This window comes from Rattus norvegicus, chromosome 8, assembly GCF_036323735.1.
Source record: "Rattus norvegicus strain BN/NHsdMcwi chromosome 8, GRCr8, whole genome shotgun sequence".
Lineage (NCBI taxonomy): Eukaryota > Metazoa > Chordata > Mammalia > Rodentia > Muridae > Rattus > Rattus norvegicus.
In genome coordinates this window covers 99,403,153-99,424,761 of record NC_086026.1, presented here as the reverse complement: position 1 = coordinate 99,424,761, position 21,609 = coordinate 99,403,153, and the positions used below count along the sequence as shown (strand labels likewise).

The window sequence follows — 21,609 nt, the reverse complement described above, 5'->3', positions numbered from 1 at the left end:
TTATCAGCAGCTGGCAGAGGCAAGCAAGGGACCTCCTGTAGAGCTCTTGGGAGAGCACAGGCCTGCATACATCTTTGCTTCAGACTTCCAGGATCCAGGGCAGGGAGGAGGAGGAGGAATATCTTGCTTAGTTTGTGCTACTTAGTCACAAAGCCATAGGAAATGGATGCTAGTGATGATTGTGCTAGGTCAGGGGGTCATGAAGTAATGAAGGTGAGGAAGATGTTGCCTAGGTGATCAAATGAGATGGTCATCCGACTTACCATTAGTAAGAGCTCATCCAGCATGCTATGGTTTTCAGTTATTTCTTCCTGGGTCAGAGTCCTAGGGAGAGGAAATCTTGTGAGTCCCAGTGTACCTCTCTGATAGGCCTTCCTACCTGGCCTGTCTTCTACATCCCCCGCCACGCCCCATCCTTGCTTACTGCCTTTAGCCAGAAGCACTTTATCTCTTTGTTCCCCCGGTGTCTCTCTGCTTTACCGACTTATTTCTTATCCTTCTGTTTGGGAAAAAGGTGCTCCCTTAGCCTCAGAGCTTCCTACACTCTGTTGTGTATGTATGTGCCAGGACCCAGAGAGGCATAAGCAGGGAACTCTGAGGTCAGGCTGAGCCTGTGGCAACCACTTCTGTGTGCACATGGAATGATGGGATACACATGGTGAAGTAGTGTCAGACTTGGAGGACCAAAGTGGACAGGGGATATCCCTCAATGGAATACTCTTCAGGCCTGGCTTCCTTCCTTCTTCCTTCCTTCCTTCCTTCCTTCCTTCCTTCCTTCCTTCCTTCCTTCTCTCTCTCTCTCTACACACACACACACACACACACACACACACACACACACACAGAGAGAGAGAGAGAGAGAGAGAGAGAGAGAGAGAGAGAGAGAGAGAGAGAGAGAGAACTGTAGATGAGGAAGGGCCAAGGATATCTTAGGACTGTGAACATGGAGGAGTGATGAGGCCAGTGCAAGGATAGAAAAGGGGCTGGAGACACTTGGGTTGCAGGAAGCACCTAAGCTGGATTTGGAAGGAAGTCTGGGGCAGATGCAATGATGGGGAATACAGAGGTGGCTACCTGGTGGTAAGGAGAAGAATCCTCCCCAGGTTGGGCTGGGGAAGCCAGCCTGAGTGGAAAGAATAAGAGCAGGATGTAGGGTGCTGGTGCACCTCCACCATTTACCTTCTGAGAACCTGAAGAAGCTAAGTGAACCATCTTACCTGAGCCTTACTACACCCTTAAAGCCAGCACTGTTCACCCATTTTACAGAAGAGAAAGTGAGTTTTGGCTAAGGGCCTTACTCGAGCCAATTGTGAGTCACGCTGGCTGAGGTAGCTTGGCTATGGGACTACCTGACCCCTAACCCCTGACCTCTGCTAGAAGATGCAGGTTGGGAATCAGATACAACACAGGTCTGAGGCATAAACAACTTAACTGAGTTTAAACCAATAGACATTCCTGGAATGACTATGAATATTATCCAATAGAACCTCTATGGTGAGGAGAAGAATGGCCTATGCTAAGATAGGGGCCTCTAGCAAACTGAAGCTCTGGGAGAGATACAATTTTATTGTATTCAATTTTAGTGCACTGAGATTTAAGTAGTTGTATGTAGGTAGTACTTATCACATACTCTGGACAGGTGTTAGCAGCCATCGACATACTTGGAGAAGTGATACAGTCCCCACACCCAGCCCCAACAGGGTCTCATGTGGTTGAGGATGGCTTTACCATGGGGCCAAGGATGATTCTAAACTTCTCATCATTCTGTCTCCTAAGTGCTGGGATTACAGCTCAAGAGATGGGATTGCAGACATGCATCACCATACTCAGTTTACGTGGTGGTAGAGCAAGAATGATACCAATCAAGCTATGTCCCTAGCTATGTCCAGGTCTGGTGAGGGGTGGGCAGAAGAGAGAGCAGGAAGTCCATACAGCACTCACTTTAAGCTTGGCTGCAGAGTGTGGTACATCCCTCCCAGATTTTTTGGGGCGTATATCTACCTTATTTCCTGCCCAGTCAGGCTACTGTGGAGGTACGGGGCAGGGCCCTGTCCCAGCAGGTTATCCTCCTACCTCATGATGTTGGCTGCTGCCTTTCGCTCTTGTGGTAGAAGGTCTGGGTCATGCATGACCTCTTCCAGAAAGCAGATCACCTTGTATTTGAGGAGGTCGTCAGTTTCAAAGTCCTGTGGGAAAATGACCATGAAACTCTGGCTGTAATCACAAACTTCCCTGCAGTATTTTAGAGCTAGGCTGCAGGACAGAGTTTCTCTTTCTGCCCGTGGTGGCCGCTCTGCTTTTCTTATTTTGTCACTATTTCCTGGAAGGCTACAAGTGGGGCTTCAAATGTCCTAGTCATAAGGTACTGGAACAAGACCAAGATTGTCTCTCAGTTGTACCCCTAAGTCAAGGAGACCCAAGCCTACCCATAATCTAGCTGTAGACAAGTGGCCAAACAGGCCCCTTGTCTTCTTGACTGTCTTTGCTTCATTTCTCTAGGGAATTTGAGCAGGCCCTCCTGGGAAAATGGGGTTCTTTTTCTCTGGTTGACTGACTGTGTGCTATCACTGTCTGCTACTGGGAGGTAATTGTTCCTGGAGCACAGTCCCACTCACCTGGGAGTGCTTGGTGACCCAGTGGCGCAACACATTCAGTACACGGTTGGTGGCCGCTCTGCGGATCACGAACTCTTTGTCGATATTTCTCTGGTCAGAGGAATACCCTGACAGTGACACAGAGAGAAGAGGACAGGAAGTTGAGGTTACTTAACGGACTCATCTGAGGGCCTTGGAGGGAAATACTTAACTGTGTTCAGACTCAAATGAGAGGCCACAAAGCCTCAGTATTCCAGTTCCTCAACACCAAACCTCTGACACACCTGCTCCATCTAGAATGTTCAGGAAGCCTCCACAAACAAGACTATACAGGGTGCCCAAGACCAGAGCTCTCCAGGAACCCTCTTCTAGCCTTTGGAGTGGAACCATTGCTGGGGAACTGAGCAATGGAAGGAAGGGTGCTGAGAGCTCTTTTGGTTGATGTTCTTTGCAGGGAGTAGAAGTTGGCCAAGGATGAAAGGGGACTTAGTAGGGAGAACGGGACTCTAGGATGGCAAGACAGCACTGGTAGGGCCTGCAGGAAGAGTGGGTAGCAGCAGTTCAAAGTGGATGGAGGGGAGGGTAAATCTAGGGGTGCGTGTGTGCATGTGAATGTGCATGTGCTTGTGTGTGGCTGCCCTTTAAGAGGGTGATGAGCAACATAGCTCAGAGTTTATCCCATTGATGATGGGAAGTGGAAAGGAAGGGTGCACCCTAAACATACAGTTGCTCTGGCTATAGGTCTGGGTATGCAGAGCCTAGCTGGTGCAGAAAGAAGGACCCCATCTTGGCCTCCCTAAAAGGAATGGTCAACAGGGTAACAGAAAAGCAAAGGCTTCATTCCATGCTCAGTGAGTGAGGGCAGCTTTCTGGAGCAGGGAGCCCTCCAGAGGCGATGTACAGGGACTCACCATGGCCTCTGCAATGCACATCAAACACCTGAGGAAGGGCGGGTCCCATGCCTATGGCTATGACCCCTGGCACAGGACCATGGAGAAGGGGAGTACTCATAAGCAGAGATGTTCACACACCTGTGTTGGCCAAAGACATCCTTCGATATATCTCCTTGTTTGCGGGGCTTTCATTGGCTCCTGCAGTCGCTATGGCAAAGGCAGAGGTAGCTGACAGAGGGCTGCGGTTACTGTCCATCAGATCGCGACATGTCATCATGATTCCACTGTTGTAGTTAAAGAGTGGGAACTCTGTGGAAAGAATGGGAACTGACCCTCAGCCATTCTCTAGTCCTTTTAGGCTGGCAGACATTCAAACAGTAGGAGGACAGCCCAACCTCAAAAGCCTAAGGCAGGAAAGGGGTTCAAGGGGCAGTGTGTGTGTGTGTGTGTTCTCTATAAGAGTCATGCCACAATATTCCTAGGACTACCCCAGGCCATAAAGGCTCAACTAATCTTTTGCTGCTTAGAAGAGTGGGATTCTCCCTTGTTGGGCCTAGACCTGCTTGAGAAAAGCATCATGAGCTGTGTCATGTTTTCAGTGTACTAGGAACTGACACACAGTCCTCTCAAAGTCTGATGTTCACAATTCGTATTGAAAGGGCTGTGGGCATGGTGGGATTGAGGTAGCATTGTACGTGGGTTGGAATTCTTCCTGCCTCTCATGGGCTATGTGACCGTGGGTATATCCCTTCAACTCTGGAGCCCCAGGAATCTCCTTTGGACTAAGGATACATCCAAAAGTGGATATACAAAGGGGATCACAGAAGAAAGTACAAAAGGCTCTACAAACAAGGAGACCAACTGATGGTAACAATGACGACAAATAGTCACAAGGGTCAACTCCAGAAGCCTTTGCTTCACCTCACAGGAGTATGGAAGACATACTATACCATCACAGTGAAGTAGCATTTCTTGAGGCATGAGGGACAACTGGTCTTGCTTTAAAAACTCAGAGCTATTCTTTTCCTTTTCCCTTCCCTCTCCTCCCTTTCCCTCCCCTTCTTTTCCTTTCTTTCTCTGAGATGTCTCTCCTCCTTTTCTTTGAGACCAATCTCTCTCTCTCTCTCTCTCTCTCTCTCTCTCTCTCTCCCTCTCTCTCTCTCTCTGTCTGTCTTTTTTTCTCTGAAACAGTATCTCATCCCTCTCTTCCTCCACTCTCTGTCTGTTGAAGACAGCTCTCAGTAAGTTGCCACAGCTGTCTTGAACTCTCTCTGTCCTAGACTGGCTTGGCACCCTCATTCCCCTGCCTGGGGCTCTTAAGTATCTCAAGTGCTGGGATTATAGACATCCCTCACAATGCTGGTTTCTGAAAATGGGCTCTCTGAGATCTACTGCTGTGTCTGAGTATCCAGGAAGGGCTACAGGGTGCTCAGGTAACTTTTCTCTAAAGCTGGGTAGCTTCGCTCCTTATTGGGTTTCTTTTCAGGTGCGGCAGCGGGGGATTCTGGGATTTGGAATGTCCCATGAATATAGAGCAAGAACTTGAAAGTGAATGACATCTTTGACTTTCCTTCTTTGGGAGGCAGAAAGATTGTCCTGGTAGCTGAGGTCCCCTGAGTCCTCTCCCACCCTTGGATGTAGTAGTGTCAATGAGGACCAGAAACTAGGTAGACAGCTCAAGAATCCTGCAGGACTGTGAGTCTGAAATGTGAGTGGGCAGAACCACTAGAGTCTTGGCTCCTATCTGTGAAGGTAGGGATTGAAGTTTAAGTATGTCAGGAAAGCACTCTACTAATGAGCTACTCCCCAGCCTTGCTTTCCTTATTTAAAGGTAAGATCAACACAGGTTTTCTCCATGCATATTGAAAGGATGAAAGTCTGAACCAATGAGATTCCAGGAATCACTTCTGACGTGAGCTCTCTCCCATGTGAAATCCCCAGTTGCTGGGTCACTGATTAGACAATGCAGTTCTGCCTCAAGTTGGAGAGATCAGGGCCTACCCAGCCAATGTCCCAGCACCCATATCCCTCACATCCCAGGGGGATATAAAATAGAATAGTCACTGGCCTTAGGTATCACTCATAAAACAACAGCAGCACTAATGTACCCCTTCCCTCCTGGACAACCACCGTCATTTTCACACTGGGAAACATACCTTGAGTGATTCTGTTTCTGAATGATTTCGGTGTTGGTGGAGACACTTCTGTGTCGTCTACATCACTCTGGTCATCATCAGACTCTTCTTTCAAGATGTCTGAGGCTGGGGGAATAGAAAGATGTATACTCTTCTCAATTATTCATTGATGGGAAGCCTCACATCAGTCATTTGTTAAAGCAAAGCAGACTAAGTAACATGGGCCTGGTACCCTGGATGAAGACAGTTCAACAGCTTAATCACCACAGGTTTTATCAGAGCCTTTCACATGCTTGTAGAGGTTGTGCACCTCCAAGATGGCTTTTCCTTTACCAGGACTTCTAAAAATGTAATGGGCACACCTAGGTTCTTGTTAGACTGCAGATTGTGGAGCCTGGAAATGTTGCCCAGTGGTACAGCGCTTGCCTAGTGCAGCAATCTTAGAGTCCTGGGTTCCATCATTAGTGGTAGAGGAAGGGGAGAGGCTGTAATACAGCCTCTGTCTATGTGAAACAGGGAGGTCTTTCTTTCATTCCTTTATTGTTTTTGAATCAGGTTCTCATGTAGCCTAGGCTAGCTAGCCTTGAACTCTCATGTAGCCTAGGCTAGCTAGTCTTGAACTCTCATGTAGCCTAGGCTAGCTTGCCTTGAACTCTCATGTAGCCTAGGCTAGCTAGCTTTGAACTCTCATGTAGCCTAGGCTAGCTTGCCTTGAACTCTCATGTAGCCTAGGCTAGCTAGCCTTGAACTCTCATGTAGCCTAGGCTAGCTAGCCTTGAACTCTCATGTAGCCTAGGCTAGCTTGCCTTGAACTTTCTATGTGGCTAAGGATGACCTTGAACTTCTGATTCTTTTGCACCTACCCTCTAAATTATTGGATTATATGCATGTACCAACCACACCAGATTTTATATGGTGCTGGGGATTGAATATAGAGCTTTGTATCAGGCAAACATACACTCTCTTTTTTAAATTGAAAATGGATTTTTTTTCATAAAATACATTCTAATTATGGTTTCTCCCCAGCTCCTCCCATATCCTCCCCACTTCGTTGTCTACCCAAATCACCCCCTTGCACTCTCTCATTAGAAAGCAAACAGATGTCTAAATACTACTAATAAAAATAAATAAAGAGCTCTGCTCCCAGACCCGGTGAGAGAGAGACCCAACCGCCTGGTCAGGTGGGCACTCCTGAGGCTGCAGAGCGGAAGAGACCACCAACACTGCTCACCCCTGCCCACATCCCTGGCCCAAGAGGAAACTGTATAAGGCCTCTGGGCTCCCGTAGGGGAGGGCCCAGGAGCAGCAGGACACCTGCCAGAGACACCACCGGACCCTGAAGGAAACAGAACGGATAAACAGTTCTCTGCACCCAAATCCCGTGGGAGGGAGAGCTAAACCTTCAGAGAGGCAGACAAGCCTGGGAAACCAGAAGAGACTGCTCCCTGCACACACATCTTGGACGCCAGAGGAAAAAGCCAAAGACCATCTGGAACCCTGGTGCACTGAAGCTCCCGGAAGGGGCGGCACAGGTCTTCCTGGTTGCTGCCGCTGCAGAGAGCCCCTGGGCAGCACCCCACAAGCGAACCTGAGCCTCGGGACCACAGGTAAGACCAAATTTTCTGCTGCAAGAAAGCTGCCTGGTGAACTCAAGACACAGGCCCACAGGAACAGCTGAAGACCTGTAGAGAGGAAAAACTACACGCCCGAAAGCAGAACACTCTGTCCCCATAACTGACTGAAAGAGAGGAAAACAGGTCTACAGCACTCCTGACACACAGGCTTATAGGACAGTCTAGCCACTGTCAGAAATAGCAGAACAAAGTAACACTAGAGATAATCTGATGGCGAGAGGCAAGCGCAGGAACCCAAGCAACAGAAACCAAGACTACATGCCATCATCGGAGCCCAATTCTCCCACCAAAACAAACATGGAATATCCAAACACACCAGAAAAGCAAGATCTAGTTTCAAAATCATATTTGATCATGATGCTGGAGGACTTCAAGAAAGACATGAACACACTTAGGGAAGCACAGGAAAACATTAATAAACAAGTAAAAGCCTACAGAGAGGAATCGCAAAAATCCCTGAAAGAATTCCAGGAAAACACAATCAAACAGTTGAAGGAATTAAAAATGGAAATAGAAGCAATCAAGAAAGAACACATGGAAACAACCCTGGATATAGAAAACCAAAAGAAGAGACAAGGAGCTGTAGATACAAGCTTCACCAACAGAATACAAGAGATGGAAGAGAGAATCTCAGGAGCAGAAGATTCCATAGAAATCATTGACTCAACTGTCAAAGATAATGTAAAGCGGAAAAAGCTACTGGTCCAAAACATACAGGAAATCCAGGACTCAATGAGAAGATCAAACCTAAGGATAATAGGTATAGAAGAGAGTGAAGACTCCCAGCTCAAAGGACCAGTAAATATCTTCAACAAAATCATAGAAGAAAACTTCCCTAACCTAAAAAAAGAGATACCCATAGACATACAAGAAGCCTACAGAACTCCAAACAGATTGGACCAGAAAAGAAACACCTCCCGTCACATAATTGTCAAAACACCAAACGCACAAAATAAAGAAAGAATATTAAAAGCAGTAAGGGAAAAAGGTCAAGTAACATATAAAGGGAGACCTATCAGAATCACACCAGACTTCTCGCCAGAAACTATGAAGGCCAGAAGATCCTGGACTGATGTTATACAGACCCTAAGAGAACACAAATGCCAGCCCAGGTTACTGTATCCAGCAAAACTCTCAATTAACATTGATGGAGAAACCAAGATATTCCATGACAAAACCAAATTTACACAATATCTTTCTACAAATCCAGCACTACAAAGGATAATAAATGGTAAAGCCCAACATAAGGAGGCAAGCTATACCCTAGAAGAAGCAAGAAACTAATCGTCTTGGCAACAAAACAAAGAGAGTGAAAGCACACAAACATAACCTCACATCCAAATATGAATATAACGGGAAGCAATAATCACTATTCCTTAATATCTCTCAATATCAATGGCCTCAACTCCCCAATAAAAAGACATAGATTAACAAACTGGATACGCAACGAGGACCCTGCATTCTGCTGCCTACAGGAAACACACCTCAGAGACAAAGACAGACACTACCTCAGAGTGAAAGGCTGGAAAACAACTTTCCAAGCAAATGGTCAGAAGAAGCAAGCTGGAGTAGCCATTCTAATATCAAATAAAATCAATTTCCAACTAAAAGTCATCAAAAAAGATAAGGAAGGACACTTCATATTCATCAAAGGAAAAATCCACTAAGATGAACTCTCAATCCTAAATATCTATGCCCCAAATACAAGGGCACCTACATACGTAAAAGAAACCTTACTAAAGCTCAAAACACACATTGCACCTCACACAATAATAGTGGGAGATTTCAACACCCCACTCTCATCAATGGACAGATCATGGAAACAGAAATTAAACAGTGATGTAGACAGACTAAGAGAAGTCATGAGCCAAATGGACTTAACGGATATTTATAGAACATTCTATCCTAAAGCAAAAGGATATACCTTCTTCTCAGCTCCTCATGGTACTTTCTCCAAAATTGACCATATAATTGGTCAAAAAACGGGCCTCAACAGGTACAGAAAGATAGAAATAATCCCATGCGTGCTATCGGACCACCACGGCCTAAAACTGGTCTTCAATAACAATAAGGGAAGAATGCCCACATATACGTGGAAATTGAACAATGCTCTACTCAATGATAACCTGGTCAAGGAAGAAATAAAGAAAGAAATTAAAGACTTTTTAGAATTTAGTGAAAATGAAGATACAACATACTCAAACTTATGGGACACAATGAAAGCTGTACTAAGAGGAAAACTCATAGCGCTGAGTGCCTGCAGAAAGAAACAGGAAAGAGCATATGTCAGCAGCTTGACAGCACACCTAAAAGCTCTAGAACAAAAAGAAGCAAATACACCCAGGAGGAGTAGAAGGCAGGAAATAATCAAACTCAGAGCTGAAATCAACCAAGTAGAAACAAAAAGGACCATAGAAAGAATCAACAGAACCAAAAGTTGGTTCTTTGAGAAAATCAACAAGATAGATAAACCCTTAGCCAGACTAACGAGAGGACACAGAGAGTGTGTCCAAATTAACAAAATCAGAAATGAAAAGGGAGACATAACTACAGATTCAGAGGAAATTCAAAAAATCATCAGATCTTACTATAAAAACCTATATTCAACAAAATTTGAAAATCTTCAGGAAATGGACAATTTCCTAGACAGATACCAGGTATCGAAGTTAAATCAGGAACAGATAAACCAGTTAAACAACCCCATAACTCCTAAGGAAATAGAAGCAGTCATTAAAGGTCTCCCAACCAAAAAGAGCCCAGGTCCAGACGGGTTTAGTGCAGAATTCTATCAAACCTTCATAGAAGACCTCATACCAATATTATCCAAACTATTCCACAAAATTGAAACAGATGGAGCCCTACCGAATTCCTTCTACGAAGCCACAATTACTCTTATACCTAAACCACACAAAGACACAACAAAGAAAGAGAACTTCAGACCAATTTGCCTTATGAATATCGACGCAAAAATACTCAATAAAATTCTGGCAAACCGAATTCAAGAGCACATCAAAACAATCATCCACCATGATCAAGTAGGCTTCATCCCAGGCATGCAGGGATGGTTTAATATACGGAAAACCATCAACGTGATCCATCATATAAACAAACTGAAAGAACAGAACCACATGATCATTTCATTAGATGCTGAGAAAGCATTTGACAAAATTCAACACCCCTTCATGATAAAAGTCCTGGAAAGAATAGGAATTCAAGGCCCATACCTAAACATAGTAAAAGCCATATACAGCAAACCAGTTGCTAACATTAAACTAAATGGAGAGAAACTTGAAGCAATCCCACTAAAATCAGGTACTAGACAAGGCTGCCCACTCTCTCCCTACTTATTCAATATAGTTCTTGAAGTTCTAGCCAGAGCAATCAGACAACAAAAGGAGATCGAAGGGATACAGATCGGAAAAGAAGAGGTCAAAATATCACTATTTGCAGATGACATGATAGTATATTTAAGTGATCCCAAAAGTTCCACCAGAGAACTACTAAAGCTGATAAACAACTTCAGCAAAGTGGCTGTGTATAAAATTAACTCAAATAAATCAGTTGCCTTCCTCTATACAAAAGAGAAACAAGCCGAGAAAGAAATTAGGGAAACGACACCCTTCATAATAGACCCAAATAATATAAAGTACCTCGGTGTGACTTTAACCAAGCAAGTAAAAGATCTGTACAATAAGAACTTCAAGACACTGAGGAAAGAAATTGAAGAAGACCTCAGAAGATGGAAAGATCTCCCATGCTCATGGATTGGCAGGATTAATATAGTAAAAATGGCCATTTTACCAAAAGCAACCTACAGATTCAATGCAATCCCCATCAAAATACCAATCCAATTCTTCAAAGAGTTAGACAGAACAATTTGCAAATTCATCTGGAATAACAAAAAACCCAGGATAGCTAAAGCTATCCTCAACAATAAAAGAACTTCAGGGGGAAATCACTATCCCTGAACTCAAGCAGTATTACAGAGCAATAGTGATAAAAACTGCATGGTATTGGTACAGAGACAGACAGATAGACCAATGGAATAGAATTGAAGACCCAGAAATGAACCCACACACCTATGGTCACTTGATTTTTGACAAAGGAGCCAAAACCATCCAATGCAAAAAAGATAGCATTTTCAGCAAATGGTGCTGGTTCAACTGGAGGGCAACATGTAGAAGAATGCAGATCGATCCATGCTTATCACCCTGTACAAAGCTTAAGTCCAAGTGGATCAAGGACCTCCACATCAAACCAGACACACTCAAACTAATAGAAGAAAAACTAGGGAAGCATCTGGAACACATGGGCACTGGAAAAAATTTCCTGAACAAAACACCAATGGCTCATGCTCTAAGATCAAGAATCGACAAATGGGATCTCATAAAACTGCAAAGCTTCTGTAAGGCAAAGGACACTGTGGTTAGGACAAAACGGCAACCAACAGATTGGGAAAAGATCTTTACCAATCCTACAACAGATAGAGGCCTTATATCCAAAATATACAAAGAACTCAAGAAGTTAGACCGCAGGGAAACAAATAACCCTATTAAAAAATGGGGTTCAGAGCTAAACAAAGAATTCACAGCTGAGGAATGCTGAATGGCTGAGAAACACCTAAAGAAATGTTCAACATCTTTAGTCATAAGGGAAATGCAAATCAAAACAACCCTGAGATTTCACCTCACACCAGTTCGATTGGCTAAGATCAAAAACTCAGGTGACAGCAGATGCTGGCGAGGATGTGGAGAAAGAGGAACACTCCTCCATTGTTGGTGGGATTGCAGACTGGTAAAACCATTCTGGAAATCAGTCTGGAGGTTCCTCAGAAAATTGGACATTGAACTGCCTGAGGATCCAGCTATACCTCTCTTGGGCATATACCCAAAAGATGCCTCAACATATAAAAGAGACACGTGCTCCACTATGTTCATCGCAGCCTTATTTATAATAGCCAGAAAATGGAAAGAACCCAGATGCCCTTCAACAGAGGAATGGATACAGAAAAGGTGGTACATCTACACAATGGAATATTACTCAGCTATCAAAAACAACGAGTTTATGAAATTCGTAGGCAAATGGTTGGAACTGGAAAATATCATCCTGAGTGAGCTAACCCAATCACAGAAAGACATACATGGTATGCACTAATTGATAAGTGGCTATTAGCCCAAATGCTTGAATTACCCTAGATCCCTAGAACAAACGAAACTCAAGACGGATGATCAAAATGTGAATGCTTCACTCCTTCTTTAAATGAGGAAAAAGAATACCCTTGGCAGGGAAGGGAGAGGCAAAGATTAAAACAGAGACTGAAGGAACACCCATTCAGAGCCTGCCCCACATGTGGCCCATACATATACAGCCACCCAATTAGACAAGATGGTTGAAGCAAAGAAGTGCAGACCGACAGGAGCCGGATGTAGATCGCTCCTGAGAGACACAGCCAGAATACAGCAAATATAGAGGCGAATGCCAGCAGCAAACCACTGAACTGAGAATAGGTCCCCTATTGAAGGAATCAGAGAAAGAACTGGAAGAGCTTGAAGGGGCTCGAGACCCCAAAAGTACAACAATGCCAAGCAACCAGAGCTTCCAGGGACTAAGCCACTACCTAAAGACTATACATGGACTGACCCTGGACTCTGACCCCATAGGTAGCAATGAATATCCTAGTAAGAGCACCAGTGGAAGGGGAAGCCCTGGGTCCTGCTAAGACTGAACCCCCAGTGAACTAGTCTATGGGGGGAGGGCGGCAATGGGGGGAGGGTTGGGAGGGGAACACCCATAAGGAAGGGGAGGGGGGAGGGAGATGTTTGCCTGGAAACCGGGAAAGGGAATAACACTCGAAATGTATATAAGAAATACTCAAGTTAATAAAAAAAAAAGAAAAAAATATTTATAGAAAAAAAATAAATAAAGAAACAGAATAGGGAAAAAAATCAAGGACACAGACACACCACAAGAAATACATACAGACTCAGAGACATATGTGTTCTGTGGGAAGACGGTCAAAAGAATGGTGCATGGTGAGCAATGCCTTGGGGAACTGTGAAGAAGGTTCGAAAAGGGTGGGGCAGGGGCCTTTTACCTCAAGTCATTTTGTTCCCTGGATTGTTCTTGGGTGTGATTTTGTACCTCATGTGACAAACATTTACATTCAGTTTATAGGACACGCTTATTCTTGTTGGATGTCAGGACAGCTGTAGAACCCAGTCTGGTGAAAGGATATGCTGAGTGCTGTCCTCAGTGAACCCTGAATCTGGACATGGTCTCTGCTTTGTTTTCATGATTTCCCAGATATAACCTATAGTAGGTGCCAGGCAGTTGTGTTTAAATAGGGCTGTCCTGAGAAAGTCCTGGGAAAGGGCTGCTCTGTTAATATATAGTATGTGCGTATTGATGCTTTTTTTTTAACATGTTTTTCTGATCCTGTTTTCTGAGCTCAAGCAATGTTCCTTAGATCATTGCTTTCTTTGATGCATTGTACATAAAAGTACACGGAAACTGAAGTAAGGTTGTCTATGGCATTAGACCATAGTCTGACTCATTCTTCTTTTTTTTTTTTTTTTTTTTCCTTTTCTTTTTTTCGGAGCTGGGGACCGAACCCAGGGCCTTGCGCTTGCTAGGCAAGCGCTCTACCACTGAGCTAAATCCCCAACCCCAGTCTGACTCATTCTTAAAGTCCTCAAATCGCAAGTTTCTCAGATAGATCTACATGGGTTGACAAAAGTCTACACATTTCAACACACAGAAATCTCCTAAGAACACAAAACTGGAAACTCCAAAAAATGCCATCGAGTTCATTTGTATTGGCCATCTACTTCTGGGCATGGGCCTGTCCTTAAGTGTGGTTTGTGTACCCAGTGAGACTGTGTTAGAAAAAAATTAATTTTTCTTTTGCAAGTAGTTATCAATTGGAGATAGCTTCTGGGTTAGGGATAGGAGCTACATTTCCACCCCAAAATGTCTGCATTTATAACAAGTTTCTATTGATGCACATGCAGACCTCATATTTCTGTTTGTTGTGAGATGTCCTGAGATATTTCTATCTGATTTGCCAAGAGTAGTTCTGTTTTATGTTTCATCTCTTGCTTCTGATCTGAAATAAATATTAGTCTCCTAATCATAGGAAAGTCAGGGCCAATATACTCTTTGTACAATGTTTTTTTGCTAAAAAAGAAAGAAGTGTGTGTGTGTGTGTGTGTGTGTGTGTGTGTGTATGTGTGTGTGAAGCCAGAAGTTGACATCAAGTACCTCTCTTAATTGTACTCCATTTAATTTTTTTTGAGACAGGGTCTCTCACTGAATCTGGAGCTTACCAATTCAGTGAGGGTGGCTATCAAATGGGCCCCAGGGAGCCTCACGCCTCTGCCTTCTTAGCAGTTGGGATTACAGGGGTGCCTCTGAGCCTGACTTTCTATGTAGGTAAATACAGAACTCAGGTCCCCATGCTCATGTGGGAAACACTTTACCAGTGGAGCCATCTTCCCGGAGCCTTGGGAAATAAAAACAACTTATCCTCTCTGGGTCTCAGTTTCCCCAACTAGAAGGTGATCACACTTGAGCCTGTTTATAAAACCCACTGGAAGCCACAGGTCTCTTTAAAACCGTCCACTCAACCAGCTCACATAGACAGATTGAGGGTATCACGGACTCTGGTATGAGGTGGCTTTGTAGGCAGTCTGGGGTAGCATTCCACAGTGTAACAGTGGGATCTCACTGCAGGTTTGTGCTGGACAAAATTTTGAGCCTTTCACTGTTGCCTCTCTAGATTCCACACATCACACACACACTGGATGGTATTTGGGTTTTCTGGCAAGCTATTACCTTAGCTACCAACTTTCAGCTGTGCGAGCCGTGCACACCACCTATTTGTTGCATGTACCATGGGAATGTCCTTAGTGATCGAGCCTTGGTGGCTTCTCTTCTTCCCAGTTGTGCCTCCTTTTTAAAGGCTGGAACTTGTGATCAGCTCAAGTATGTGCACACACACACACACACACACACACACACACACACACACAGAGCAAGATTTTGCTGGTAATTTCCAGCATATTTTCTGATCTGAGATAACACCGAACCCAATTGGACCCTTCTAGAATGGTCAGGAAAGGCTTTAGATAGGAAGGCATGAGTGGCCCCAGAAGGATCTTGGACCACTGCCACCATCTTTGGTGCGCCAGGTGTGATGAGCTGTTCTTACAGCATACAATGCCTTCCTTATTCTCCACTATTTTACATTCCATTATTTTTGTCTAGAATGTTCTCCCTTTCTATTGGTGAGCATCAAATTATTGGATCCATTAGGAAGCCTTCTCTGGCTCTCTCAATGGTGTCCCCAGCATATCCTCAGTGCTCTTCTAGCACCTTTCAAATGTAATATGAACCAGGTCTCAACCAGGTTCAGGGTCTGGTCTGGTCCCCAAGCTAGACTGAATCCTGAGGGCAAGGGCCAATGAGATGATCTGAATACTGGGATGCAGGATGCTACTGCAGTAGGGAAAAGGAAGGCACAAATCTGAGAACTTCAGCTGAGAGTCATCTGAGGTATGATAATATCCTGGGAGCTTCTGATGGCCTCACCTTGGCAACCTGTCCCCTCCATGTGGCTACCAGTCTGTACTGCCTATAACCTGTTTATTAGAGGCTTTGCAAGTCCAGCTCACCAAGCCTCCCAGTGATGTGTGCTAACGGGATGGTTCAGCTTATGTATCCACTCACTCGGCTTCCTGAAGCCTGATGACTCCTCTAGAGTGGTCATATCAATCTCCTCCGGCGTTCTGGTCAAGCTGCTGGCCACACAGAGCTTGCTGGTGTCCAGCGTGGTTTTGCCGAAGGGAGATATGGGCGAGTGTATGTTGGTGTAGCCGTCGGAGGGGCACCCGAGCGAAGCCAGTTCCAGCGCCTTGCCGCCTGTGATGATGGGAATGTTGAGAGACAACTTCCGGCGGCGGACTGGGGACGAAGTGCCGATGGCCAAGGGCGGCGGCGAGGAGAACTTGCGGCTGGCACGAGGCGACTTGGGGGCATCTCCGTACAGAAGTTTGGTGTTGTGGCTACTGGAGAACAGGAGTTCCAGTGACCTGTGAGGAGGGGAGGGAAGAGGGAGAAAAAGCTGTGAATGTAGACGTGCCCACCGGGGCTGATAGTGCATTCCTTATATGGGTGATCTTTGAAGGCTACAGTGGGTCCCTGCACAGGGTTGTGATTAAAGGGCTTGGGGACGAATGTCTATACCCACAGGACTGGGTGCCTGAGTTGTGGGCATGGTTCTATCTGATGTTCATACCTCTGGCTCTTTTCTGAGGTGCTATAGCTCCTGACTGTAGGCCTCTGAGGGGCCTCCATTTACCCACATGAGCCCACATGAGGATACTAACATGCATGGTCTGCTCTTGTCCTTACAGTGGTTTGCTTTGTGCATGAGGAAGCAGAGGCTGAGGGACAGACAGTGACGCATCTGGTGTCTCTGACTCTAAACTCATGTCTCTGCCATGGCATCTGAGGGGTTTCATGTGCCTACTGGGTTTGGCACATATAGAAGTGCCTTAGCAATCCTGACGCCTGTGTTTAAGCTCCTCAGTCATAACTTGTAAGGGCCATGTGGAAAGTCTCTTGGCCTTTCTGGGCCTTGTCATTAGAGAGCTTCGGTGATGTAGGTAGGAAAGATGTCTGGAAGCCATGGTAGCTAAAGGGTTCTGTCCACTGGAGGATGTACCTTGAATATACCATAAAGGACTCTTCAAAGCATGACAGGTATACACAGAGCAGGGGTACCTTCCTGTCTCTCTCTCCCTTCCATTTTCCCTTCTTTCTGTAAAGGGCGGGCCCTAAGTTTCCCAAAGGGTTTTAGGGAATGGAGAATAATGGATATCCCTTGGTTTCCCTGACCAAGGCTTGAGGGCTAGGGGGTGTGTAAAAGAAGCTTAGTGGAGTTTGTGTGGTGGTGGCTAGGCAGTACAGCTCCATGACAGACTCGGCACCTACCCCGCACACCACCATGTTGCCCAAGAGGAAGGTTTGGGCTGATGAAGTGGCAAAGGCGGGGAGCCCAAGCCCTGCTCCAAGAGGCTATTGGCCAAGCCTGCTCCTGCCAAGGTGGACACGAAGCCAAGAAAGGCCAAGGAAAAGGATAAAGCAATAGACAAAAGTAATACAGATAAAGGGGAAGAGGGGATTGAAGGGCAAACAGGCTGAAGTGACTGGCTAGCAACCACGCATCTGCCTTCAGAAAACAGAGACAGAAAACCAGAGTCCACCCCTGAAGAAGAGAAAGAAGGCAAGTCTGACTAAGCATCCATCTGTCAGTGGTCCCCGCCTCCCTTCTTGCACAATCCAGAGGAATATTTTTATCAACTATTTTGTAAATGTGAGTTTTTTTTAAATAGCTCTAGAAACATTTTTAAAAGGTGAGGGAATCCTATCTCATCCCACTTTTTAAGTGTAACTGGTTTTTTAAAAGAGGGTAAATCATTTACTGGTTGATTTTTGTTTGTTTGCTTTGTTTTTGTTTTTGTACAACCAGAAAATAGGGTACTGAATCAGGAGAGGCTATGACTGTCTCAGGGGTCACCATAACATTCTGTAGAGGGGGCTAGTTTTATATCCTACAGTACAAAGCACACTAAATGACAATTTGGGGTCTCAGTCATGCATTCATGTCTGGAATGGAATATTTTCAGTTGTATCTGTTTCTAATAGAATCATTTCGTAAGAAAGCCAGTCTTTGGTCCTTGCCTTGTCAGAACTGTGATGTCTGAGGTCATGACAGTCCATTTTCCTAACAGTTGTGATAATGTGCTGTGAAAGATGGAGATTTTGAGTATGTTCTGTGTGTGGCATAAAATTGTGAGTTGGTGGAACTGAGGATTATGAGTATTTGGTTGTTATGAGAGGTCTTAAGGAAACTTGCCAAGTTTGAGGCAGGAACAACTCTGGAATAACTTCAAAGAGAAACAATATGTAACTCTTCTTTGGCATACACATACACAATGTGATTCTTCAGAGTTTGGGTAAGTGTGATACGGTCTGGAATGTCTGTGTATTCTGCTCCTCAACCAATAAAATCTCAGCTGTGAAAGAGTGAAGAAAAAGAAGAAAGAGGAGGGGGAAGAGGAGGAGGAGAAGCAGAAGCAGAAGCAGAAGCAGAAGCAGAAGAAGAAGAAGAAGAAGAAGAAGAAGAAGAAGAAGAAGAAGAAGAAGAAGAAGAAGGAGAAGAAGAAGAAGAAGCAGAAGAAGAAGCAGCAGGAGCAGGAGCAGAAGCAGAAGAAGCAGAAGAAGCAGAAGAAGCAGAGGAAGAGGAAGAAGAAGAGGAAGAAGCAGAAGAGGAAGAAGGAGAAGAGGAAGAAGAAGAAGAGGAAGAAGGAGAAGAGGAAGAAGGAGAAGAGGAAGAAGGAGAAGAGGAAGAAGGAGAAGAGGAAGAAGGAGAAGAGGAAGAAGAAGAAGGAGAAGGAGAAGAGGAAGCAGAAGAAGCAGAAGAAGCAGAAGAAGCAGAAGAAGCAGAAGGAAAAGGAGAAGGAAAAGGAGAAGAGGAAGCAGAAGAGGAAGCAGAAGAGGAAGCAGAAGAGGAAGCAGAAGAAGAAGAATCAGAAGAAGAAGCAGTAGAAGAAGAAGAAGGTCCAGGGACTAAGCCACTACCCAAAGACTATACATGGACTGACCCTGGGCTCCAATTGCATAGGTAGCAACGAATAGCCTAGTAAGGGCACCAATGGAAGGGGAAGCCCTTGGTCCTGCCAAGGCTGGACCCCCAGTGAACAGGATTCTTGGGGGGGGGAGGGCAGCAATGGGGGGAGGATGGGGAGGGGAACACCCATATAGAAGGGGAGTGGGAGGGGTTAGGGGGATGTCAGCATGGAAACTGGGAGAGGGAATAACAGTTGAATTGTAAATAAGAAATACCCAATTTAATAAAGATGGGGGGGGGAAAGAAGAAGCAGAAGCAGAAGCAGAAGCAGAAGAAGAAGCAGCAGAAGAAGCAGAAGCAGAAGAAGCAGCCTACTGATCAGCAGCATGGGTAGCTAGGCCTCAAGGAGTTTTGGGGAAGGGGGGGGGAGCAGAGCCATCCCTCCCTAGAGAATATAGTCTTCCAAGAAGACCTCTAACAGGCATAGCTGAGGGTGACCTTGTGCTTCTGTTGTATACATTCATAGCTCCAGAGCTGTGGGATTATAGCCTTTGGGAAACCAACCAACCAGTCTTGAAATGTACTCCCTCTGTGGTCTGGGAATAATATGTGCCTTAGCACTCCCACTTCTGGGACAGCCTCTTTTCCAGAGACTTCATTGTCTAAGAAATCTGTGGGGTTCAAGAAGCAGTGTGCATGGACCCAGTGGGGAACAGTGATGGTGGGATTCTTTTAAAAATATTTTCACATTTAGTTAGTTAATATATGTGTGTGCATGTGGTTGTGTGTGCTTGTGTGTGTGTGATAGAGTGAGTGTGGATGTCAGATGACAACTTGCAGGAATGGGTTCTCTCCTCCCACCATGTGGGTCCAGGGGTTGAGATTAGGTCATTAGGCTTGGTAGCAGCTGCCTTTTCACACTAAACCATCATGTCAGAGTTCAGGGATTCTTGTAGATGGTGATGGCAAAAGGCACGCATATACCTGGCAGGAATCGCAGTGATGGGCTTTTTGTAGATGCTGATCAGCTTGTCTAGGACCACCACAGCATCGGTGAAGACTCGATAGGAGTGCAGGAAGGTGTTGAGAAAGTCAATACTCAGGAAGCGAAGATCAGTCAGGCGCTCCAGCAGGCGCTCCACGCTGGCATAGCGGATCTGCAGCACTTTGCAAGAATTCATGGTTTTGCTGAAGCGAATGTCAACATCATCACAGTATAAGGAAGCATCAGACCTATAAAGGGGAGGGCAAGGAGAGGTGATGTGTGCAGATATGAACATCACAGCAACATAAGGAGGCACTGAATCTGAACACTGAGGGAGAGGAGGAAGCAGTGACGAACATCTAAGGTGTCTCTTCACAAAGTGAGGGTGTGAGGCTATCACCAGCCATCTTGTCAACCCCCACATGCAGACAAGAACAGTTTTCTGGACACGTCAGAAGGATAACACCAAGAAAGAGCTATAACTCATTCCCCAAAGACTCTAAAATCCTTCAGTATTGGAAAAATACAAAAAACAATGTGCTTCCAAATTACTAAGACACTCTAGAATTATATTCACACAAAAATCTGCACATTTACGTTTCTAGTGGCCATGCCCATAATAAAGGAGAGTGGGTGAGAACCTACAAATATCTATCAGCAGATGGATGGTCAAATAAAGTACAGTGGATGTTACTCAGCTATAAAAAGAAATGGGAGTACTGACACGTGCTACGGCATGGATAAGCCTGGAAGACACGCTGAGTGAAACAAGCCGCACACTCTATGGTTCCATTTATAGGAAAGCACAGAACAGGCAAACCACAGTCACAGGAAGTAATCTGGTGGATGTCAGATGCTGGCTGCAGGCATTAGCACTGACTGTTCACATGTATGTCATCTCTTGTTTTCAGTGGGCTGGGGCACGATCATAGTATTTTAGAAGTAGATGCTGGTGTTAGTTGTACAACATAGTGTACTGAAATATACTGACTTGTACTTTTAAAGTAGAGACATATGCCATGAAATAAAAAAAAATAAGTAGGACCAGGTGTGATGGTATATATATTTCTTCTCAGCACTTGGGTGGCAGAGTGTGGCAGATCTCCGTGAATTCAAGGCAGGCTTGGTTGACATAGTAAGTTCTAGACTAGTCAGAGCAACATAGTGAAATCCCATCTTTAAAAAAAAGGTAATGCAATGTAGGGGTTTTGAAAAGATTCAAGGGAAATTCCAGTGTCCCGAGAGAAGAGAAAATAGGTAACCAGCTTCTGTTTTGCTGCCTTGAGGTATATCTGTAATTCAGGTTTCTAGATTTTCAGGTGAGCCTGGCCTACTGTGTAGGAAGCTGGGTGACATTTCCATGTCAATTTGGGATCCATGAAGGGAACAACTTTCAGAGGACATCAAAGGAAAAACTTCCAGCAGAAGGACATCTTTCTGATGTGGTTCAGGCTCCAGCTCTTATTGTGGTCTTGAAGTACAATAGACTACTGTTGTAATCCATGTTCTTCAGACTGAGAACTCAAAGTGGTGTCACAGACGTGATGCCCCAAGAATGGTCAATGGAAGAACTATGAAATCTGTCTAGAAAGAGACCCCGATCAGGCTGTAGAACATATTCATTGTAAGTCCTTAGTGACAATCCCAAATTGAGAACCACACAAGGACTTAAGCTCCTCAATATAACAACTGAATTAAACCAACTCCCCCAACCCCTATATATTTTTCCCTCTTCC

General features: G+C 44.9%; 1 protein-coding gene across 1 annotated transcript in view; it reads right to left on the bottom strand.

The window, feature by feature from the left end:
* Positions 1-21,609, bottom strand: part of Rasgrf1 (RAS protein-specific guanine nucleotide-releasing factor 1) — a 129,114-nt gene that overhangs the window by 29,338 nt on the left and 78,167 nt on the right. The window contains exons 14-20 of the mRNA NM_001170531.1: positions 19,873-20,121; positions 15,984-16,345; positions 5,644-5,748; positions 3,626-3,796; positions 2,616-2,722; positions 2,074-2,186; positions 264-324 (exon numbers count right to left, since the gene is read on the bottom strand). Of these exons, the coding sequence (NP_001164002.1) occupies positions 264-324; positions 2,074-2,186; positions 2,616-2,722; positions 3,626-3,796; positions 5,644-5,748; positions 15,984-16,345; positions 19,873-20,121 (1,168 nt within the window). The remainder of the gene's footprint in view (positions 1-263; positions 325-2,073; positions 2,187-2,615; positions 2,723-3,625; positions 3,797-5,643; positions 5,749-15,983; positions 16,346-19,872; positions 20,122-21,609) is intronic.